The following is an 8,665-nucleotide window of genomic DNA, read 5'->3' as shown; positions in this document are numbered from 1 at the left end:
ACTTATTCACCAGGTGTAGACATATCCTATTCCACCAACTCTATCAAGGGCTAGGAGACATCAAGGGGAGAGACAGGACCCCTTCCCTCTTTGGGATTACAATCTGAAATCCTGTCAAAGAAACATTTCACCTCTTCCAGCCAAGCAGGTATAAAGCATTCACTTGCTTTTAAAAAAGTTCAGATAAAAACATGCGCAAAATCTTCCATTTCATGTATTCCTTCAATGTGCATTTATTTATTAAATGCCGCTCTCACACATTGCTTGAAACACCTAGAGAGACAGAGGCTGTGCTTTCTGTGTGATGCATGCTTTTTATTTATTGTCTCATTTAATTCTCACCACCCTATGAGACCACTAGTACTTTAATTAACTCCACTCTATAGATGAGGAAATGGAGGTTCAGAGAGGTGAGGTGACTTGTGCAAAATAGTATCTTTGGAATGACGTAAGAAAGATATGGAGTGCTTGCTATAGAGAGCAAAAAATGGGGAGCAAAAATGGGCTCGTTACCCTTTTGTGCCGACCAAGAAGAGCTGCTGGGAGGAAGAGGCCTCTGAGCAAAGAGTTGGAATTTAGGTAATTGGAGATTAGAGGAAAGGCATTTCACACAGAGGAAACAGTGAGCCAAGACCTGGAGTGGATAAAGTTCAGAGTATGTTATGAATTATATTCGGATTACAGAATGAAAGAAAGAAGCAAAATAAATCCGGTATTCAGGTATACTGGAGCCAAGAAACTTTGGAGCCAACCTGCACTCTACCACCCACTCCCTATTCACCACTTCCATCCAATCAGTCTCTAAAGCCTGTCAGTGATCACCCTTAAAATGTCTTTCTGCCTCTCCATCCCCATGGCAACCACCTTAAGGCTCACTTTCATTCCCTCTTGCTTCTTATTCTAATTGCTTCCTAAATGACCTGCCAGACAATAGTCTGCTCCTCTGTGAGGCTGTACAAATGCAAGTCTGATCCAGTCAGTGCCCTGCTTAATAATGTAGTGAATATATAACATTTTAAAGGCTCTGCACCTCTTGCACACTGTTCGGTTTTGCAGTCCCATCTCCTCTCATCACCCAGCACTTCGGCCACAGCCATCTTATCTAGGTCCTATGCGGGCCCAGGAATTAATCAGTATACACAGAGCCACCTTCTGAAAACAGGCGAGTGAATGAATATGCTGTGTAAGCCAAGACAGGAAAGGAGAGCTGGGAGCAGCTGATTCCTTCCAAGGATACACTCCTGTCCCTCCCCCATGGTCTCAAACACACCCCCAGTCTGGGAATAGAGCAGAGACACACTCTTTCCCAAGACCCGCCAGCCAATCTTGTACTAGACTGAAAAATGCAGGAACCCTATATTTAGACTTTTGTGTGTGTGTGTGTGTGTGGTACGCGGGCCTCTCACCGCTGTGGACTTACTCTGTTGTGGAGCACAGGCTCCGGACGCGCAGACTCAGCGGCCATGGCTCACGGGCCCAGCCGTTCCGTGGGACGTGGGATCTTCGCGGACCGGGACATGAACCCGTGTCCCCCGCATCGACAAGCGAACTCGCAACCCCTGCGCCACCAGCGAAGCCCAGGAACCCCGTCTTTATTTCTTCTTTACTTACTTCTGTCCTTGCCAATCCCAAGCCGTCATTTCTCCCCTAGTCCCACCCCTGCTTAGGCCTGTCCGTTCTTCTATCTGACAGCGGAAGTGTGCCTGTAGGACCCGCCCACTTCCTTTTGGAGTCTGGGGATTGCGTGGCAGGTGAGGCGGAGTCAATTCAGCCCTGCATTCTTGTGCTTTGCTGCTGAGGCGAGCGCTGGGGGCGGCTGCTAGTGCAAGTCGGCTTGCGTGGGTGTTAGCTTTGTAGCTGAAAACGTCTCGCTTGTTACAAAGACTCTATTGACGTTGGTGGCTTCAGCGGCGGCCACTTTTTAAAGTGGAGATAGATTTTTTCTGCAGAGGTTACAGTTATCTTTCCCTAGGATTGCTATAGGCTCCGTGCCCCTAGCAGAAGATATGCCACGGGGACGAAAGAGTCGGCGTCGCCGTAACGCAAGGGCCGCAGAAGAGAACCGCAACAATCGTAAGATACAGGCCTCAGAAACCTCCGAGACCCCGATGGCCGCCTCTTTGGTCCCGAGCACCCCCGAGGACGACCTGAGCGGCCCAGAGGAAGACCCAAGCACTCCAGAGGAGGCACCCACCACTCCCGAGGAAGCCTCGAGCACTGCTCTAGCGCAGAAGCCCTCGGTAGCCAGGAGCAATTTTCAAGGCACCAAGAAAAGTCTCCTGATGTCTATATTAGCCCTCATCTTCATCATGGGCAACAGCGCCAAGGAGGCCCTGGTCTGGAAAGTGCTGGGAAAGTTGGGGATGCAGCCTGGCCGGCAGCACAGCATCTTTGGAGATCCAAAGAAGGTCGTTACAGAAGAGTTTGTGCGCAGAGGGTACCTGATTTATAAGCCGGTGCCCCGTAGCAGTCCTGTGGAGTACGAGTTCTTCTGGGGACCTCGAGCACACGTGGAATCAAGCAAGCTGAAAGTCATGCATTTTGTGGCAAGGGTGCGTAACCGATGCTCCAAGGACTGGCCATGTAATTACGATTGGGATTCTGATGATGATGCAGAAGTTGAGGCTATCCTCAATTCAGGTGCTAGGGGTTATTCTGCCCCTTAGGGAAATATGCAGCACACCCTTGAGGGGGATTGGAAAGAGCTTCAAAGGTACCCCAAGGAATAGATCATCTGGGTCCTTAGTTGAATGTAATGGGGAGTGGGGCACTGTATTTGGTATTTGTGATCAGTGCTAATTGTTTGAGAAACAGAACGTTTACTTTGAATACTGTAAATTTTATTCATTTTAGTACAGTGTTGATTAAGGTCATAGTATGTTTTAAAATACCATTGAAGAAGATATATTTTTTCCGTCATTGATATTTAGTATAACAGTTTTGCTAACGTTATAAAATGAAGTCTTTGCATCATATTCTGTGGTCTGATACATATTTTATATCACTAAAATAGGCTGTTCTTAAAAGTTTGAAATAACCAGTAAAATGTGAGAGAAGGATGGGAGAATTCTTTTATGTCTTGCCATTCTGAAAACCTTTGTGTCTGCTGTTGTGTAAAGAAAATTGACAACTACCTTGATTTTGCTTAGTTACTGCAGAATATAGAAAAAAATAAAAGCTTAATGACAAGGACACCTTGTCCATTTACTGACCACCACTTATGTGTATGGCACCAATCTAGGTTCTGGGGATACTCCTCAGACACAGTGCTCAGCTCTAAAGAATGTTCTAGATTATGTGAGAGAGACAAATATGTAAACTGGCAGTGTGGTAAATGCTGTAATAGGGAGTGAGCATGGGGTGTCATGAAAATGTAGAAAAGCTTATGTGACCTGTCTTGGAGGGTGGGACAGGAAAGAGGGCATCATAGGGTGCTATGAAAATCCAAGAGATGCTTAAATAAGGTTGAAGGGATTTGAAAGGGGCATCAGAGCATACTATGAAAATAGTGTGTGTTAGGTATTTTTTGGAAACGTGACCCAGCTTGGAGGATGGGGCATTGGCAAAGGGAAGGGAACATCACAGGGTGCTGTGGAAATAGAAAATGCACTTAAATTAGCTTGAGAGGAGGACGGGGAGAGGGGTGGTTGCAGGCAAAAGGACATTGTAGGGTACTACAGAAATTAAAAAGACGGGACTGTCAGAAAATTCTTGGTTAGTGACAACCTGAGGTCTGAAAGTAACATTGGAGATGGGGAAGGGAGTAACTTGAGGCACTAAAGGCAGCATGGACATTAGGGAAGAAACAATTTTTTTACTGAAGTATTAGGGTCATGTCAAGCGGAAAGTGGAGAAAAAGAAATGAGGTGGGGAAGAGGGGAACAGGAGCTAGAGTCTCAAAGGGCGGGAGTTACAACTATTTTTAATGAGAACAAAAGTGGTTAATAATAACGATAATCCCGGAATAATGAAAAGAAAAAGGTTCCATAAAAGCAGAGCCTCCTGGATGAACCAGAGAGAGGAGTTGACCTGTGGTATCTCTGAAAGGTAAACTGGCACCTCTCTCAAGAACTGTCTTGTTAGGGTGCACAAATTGCTTTAAAGTGTGTTATGTATCGGGGTAGGGGGTGGGGGGCAGGTAGGGCAGAATTAGCACTTTGACACTCTCCTTCAGCCAGTGTATTTAAGTCCAGAGGGCTACCTGGCATGGTGGCCCATGGTGTATGAAGTCTTGTGGTATCAGGTTTCTTCCCACCTCCAGGAACTTTTACACTTTCTTTCCTCATTGTACCAAGGAGCTCAATGCTCTTCCCATCCATTCTATCACCAGGGGCTTCTGAATCCTCTACCTTGCCCTGTGGCACATCTGGGGAGGTGGGAGTCATCCCTCATATTCAAATCGGCTACAGGCAGAGAACACGCATTAGAAGGTTGGCCACCCCCAAAACCAACCACACTTATCTCGAGAGCTAAACACTGTAAGAACTAAAAGTCCCCTAATAGGGATCACCAAGGGAAGGTGCCTCATCTAGCCTCCTGGGTCTCAGCTGTCACACACAAAAGAGTGGCCAGAGCTCCTTCTTTCTTTGTCCCCAGGCAGTCTTACCCTGCTTCCACCTGTGTGCCAGGCAAAGTCACTGGGGCCAGGGTAAGCTAGCAAATGACTTTCTGGCAAAGGCCCAGGGACCCATAGACATCACCCTGCAGGCAAAGGAGGCTTCAAACAAAAGTGGGAAGCATGACCCCTCAGCGGCTCCAAATTCATTCAGCAAACAAGAAAATAGTGGGAGCCTCTATGATTCAGGCAGTGTGACAGACACTGAGGCTATGGAAGATCAGAAGGCATGTTTCTGGCCCTGGAGGAGCCATATTTGTCGATACCTGCTCCAGAGGTAGACAAGGTATGAATCTGAGGTTCAGATTACTGAGTGACTTTCTGGTCTAGAGCCACCGGGGTGGCAAGTGACAGATCCTAGACAAGACCCCATGTCCATTCCCAGCAAATCCAGAGTGTTTCCCTATAGGTCACCCTGCTGTCCTTCTCTGCCTGCCAGTGTACTCACAAGGTCTCTATCTTCAAAAGAAACATGTGAAGTCAGTGGGACAGTTCTCAGTAACCCCAACTGCAGCCTCAAATCCTTTTGGGAACAAGGCTGACTTTAACCCCTCCCCCTTTTACAGGAAGGGGCTTATAGAAGTCAGTCACCTCCAGGTTAGTTAACTAGTAAGTGGGAGAACCTGCAGAGCAAAGATTTGTTGAGCATCTCTGTACTGGGGGCTTGCCACACATTATTTCTGTCAGGTCAGTAAGATTACCACCACCACCACCACCACCACCACCATCCCCTCCCCCTCGTTTTGCAGGAAGTGCCAGCTAGCTCAGGGAAAGAAATAATGTCCTTCCAAACCCTGTCTGAATCCAGGTTTTCTTTGGCTCTGGTGGGGAATAATCATCCAGTTGTCTAAAATGGCTATTTGCAAGTATGGGCCAAGAAGCTGAATTCAGTCAGGGAATCAGCAGTGCCCAGGATAAAGGGAGAGAAGAGTGGGAGTATACTGCAAGCTGCACTGTAAAAGAGATGACTGCTGGAATCCTGAAGGCTTCAGGCAGGAGGTTCCCCAGGGATGTGCCAAGGACTGGGTGACTTTCCCCAGCCCAGCAAGGGAGCAACCAATGGCCCAGGCTCATTCCCCCCTTGGCCTGGAAGTTCAGTGTGTCTCCCACCCCTCCCCACCCCAACGCACTACCTTGGTACTGCAAAGAGTTAATCTTCATTTGCTTAGGGGACCACTGAACAAGGGCGGGATTTCCGGTGGCTGTGAAATGAATGACAGGGCTGAGGGACAGGCAGGGAAAGGGGCTTCTAGAAGGTGGTGGGCAAAAGATACTACTCATTGTTTCAGTTACATGAATTCTTTCAGCTTTGAGCAGTATCCAGATAGGACACAAGCTGAGAGCCTCTTGCTTTGTAAATCAGCAACCTAAGCTGGCCCCAGCAGAGTCTCCCAGCAGAGTCTCCACAAAGTGAGTGGAAAAGCTGCACTTTTAGTTGCCAAGATGCCACTGAAGTGGATTGTGTTTCTGGGTTCTAGAAAACTCCAGCTGTTTAGGGAACTCAGGGGTAGAGAGCCCAAACGTCCTCAATGCATAGCAAGAGGGGCAGCTGCCATTTCCTGAGTGCCTAAATTGTGCCAGGCACTTTGACTGCTGTTTTCATACATGTCTCTAACTTTCACAACGGTCTGGCAAGGTAGGAGCCACTAGGGCAAGTTTACAGAGGAAGAAACTCAGGGTCAGGTACCAGAAGCAAGTTGCTGGGGTTACCTGGTTGGTCAGTAACTGCTCTGGAAATGACCCAGGGTGGGCCAAGTCTAAAGCCCATACTGTTACATGAAAACGACAGGCAGACTGCATCATCACCAGGACACCTGGGGCTCCACCCAGCCTTGGGGAAGTCTTTTGTCTTCAAACTTGACCACAACCCAGGGTAAAAGTGAGAAGGAGCATGCTGGAGGGGATGAGGAGGTGTGGGAAAGTAGGATTAAGAAGCCATTAAGCAGCTGTGGGCGTCCGTTTATTCTCATTTGTTGCAGCCCCAATTGCCAGGCATCCTTGAGGCATTGCTATCTGTAGAATGACAATTTTCTTCCAAAACAAGAGTGTCTTCCCCATCACAACACGTTGCTCATAAAGTTCACCACCCTGAGCACTCCATCGATCTTCAAATCCTAGGTCCTGGCTGTTGCACAGTGGACCAACCAAACAGCAACCTTTCTGGGCCTGCAACATTGCTCATTGATGATGTTTCCAACCCGGAAGGCAAAATGGCCCAGGAGGACTTCTTAACTTGAGCAGAATAGAGTTCTTGGGGTAGGACACAGGCAGCAAGCAGTGGGTATCTGCCCATGCAAAAAGGCTGAAGGGTGTCCTCCTTGGGCCCAGTGTTGTGGCACTGGCCTCATCGGCCAGGTGCACAGCAGACCACGGTCATGGTGAAAGGCAGATGTGGATTCTGCCTGGGCTCACATTCACCCCCGTGAGATGGGAAGCAGTCAGGATCCCTCTGTCTCCTTCCTTTGGCAGAAGCATAGAATTCCAACTTTCTGAAGGAAATGATTTTGAATTCGTGGTGGCGGTGGAGAAAGGTGATTGGTATGACGATGTACTGAGACTGGTTTAAAGGCTCCTCCAGGGCTTGCGAGTCATGAAACAGTTAAACCTCAAAGAGCTAATGGAATTTCTTTGAAAATCTGTGTGAGGACCCTTGCACAAAGGAGAGTCTCAGCTCAGCCAAAGCTATATAAGAAGAATAACTCCGGAGCAATCCAGAGCTTGGAGAACAGGTTTTGGGAGGAAAAGTGGACTCTTGGCTTGTACCCATCACCTAACAGGCATAAAGCTCACACAGGGTGACTTGGAGGGGAAGGGAGAGCCCACCAACAGCTGCTGAAAATCAGACCCACTTCTTTGCGGTACGCGGGCCTCTCACTGTTGTGGCCTCTCCCGTTGCGGAGCACAGGCTCCGGAAGCACAGGCTCAGCGGCCATGGCTCACGGGCCCAGCCGCTCCGCGGCATGTGGGATCTTCCCGGACCAGGGCACGAACCCGTATCCCCTGCATTGGCAGGTGGACTCTCAACCACTGCGCCACCAGGGAAGCCCAGGCCCACTTCTTGACTGGTCAACTTCTGCCTCAGTTCCTGTGACAAACGACACCCTTGCAAATGTTCTCTCAAAATGGGCAACACATGAGAAGTGCCTGAAATCTCTCCTGTAACTCTGATCAAGGACCCCTTGATTCATTTTCGGCCTGTGAAGTCTCAAAAATAGCTGGGCCTACGTTATTTTGGATGCTGTGATTATCTAATAATTCATCCATTCACTCACTCTACACGTATTTACAAAGGTCTACTTGTGCCAGTCACCTGGGAAACATATATGAACAAATCACGAGTTCTCTTGTACAAAAACAGAAGGTAGAAGGTAAACCTTTTAAATAACAAATTATACTGGACCTAGAAGGTGATAAGTGCTCTGGTTGGTGGGGGAAGGGGCAGTGGTAAGCTGACCAGAACAGGGTAAGGCAGATGGGAAATGCCAAGAAAGAAAGGGAGTACTAAATTCAATACTAATGGGTGGGCAGGGTGGTCCTCACTGGGGAGGTGACAGTTGACCAAAGAAATGAAGAAGGTGAGGGGGTTCGCCTTGCTGATATATCAAGAAAGCATTGTTCAGGCAGAAGGACCAGTCAGTGCAAAGGCTCAAAGGCCTGGGAGCCTCTAGCACATCTGGAGAAGGATGGAGAGGCCAGTGCGGCTGGTGTGGAGTGAGCAAAAAGGACAAGAACTGGAGATAAGGTCAGAGAGATGAACAGAATCCCACATTATGTAAGGCCTAGTAGGTCATTGTAAGGAACTAGGCTCTTGTTTGCAGTTAATGTGAGGGGGGTGGGAGGAGGGAGGCAGTAAGGGATTGAGCAGAGGAGTAGCACAATCTGAATTACCTTCTGAAAGGATCACTTTGATTACTTACTATGTTGAGAATACAGAGAAAACAAACAAGGGTGGGAGCAGGAAGACCAGGTAGGAAGCTATTGCTGTAAGTCAGGCTAGAGATGGTGATGGTGGTTTGGATCATCCTGGTAACAGCAGATATGATGCAAACT

At 48.1% G+C, this 8,665-nt stretch overlaps 1 protein-coding gene across 1 annotated transcript; it reads left to right on the top strand.

Moving 5' to 3' along the window:
- The first annotated feature begins 1,422 nt into the window (after window positions 1–1,422).
- On the top strand, window positions 1,423–3,192 carry MAGEH1 (MAGE family member H1). The gene has a single exon (XM_060137513.1). It carries the CDS (start codon window positions 2,007–2,009, stop codon window positions 2,664–2,666), a length of 660 nt encoding a protein of 219 aa, XP_059993496.1. The 5' UTR covers window positions 1,423–2,006; the 3' UTR covers window positions 2,667–3,192.
- Window positions 3,193–8,665: the final 5,473 nt, after the last annotated feature.

Source organism: Lagenorhynchus albirostris, chromosome X, assembly GCF_949774975.1.
Source record: "Lagenorhynchus albirostris chromosome X, mLagAlb1.1, whole genome shotgun sequence".
NCBI classification, from domain to species: Eukaryota; Metazoa; Chordata; class Mammalia; order Artiodactyla; family Delphinidae; genus Lagenorhynchus; species Lagenorhynchus albirostris.
This window is presented reverse-complemented; position numbering and strand designations above follow the sequence as displayed.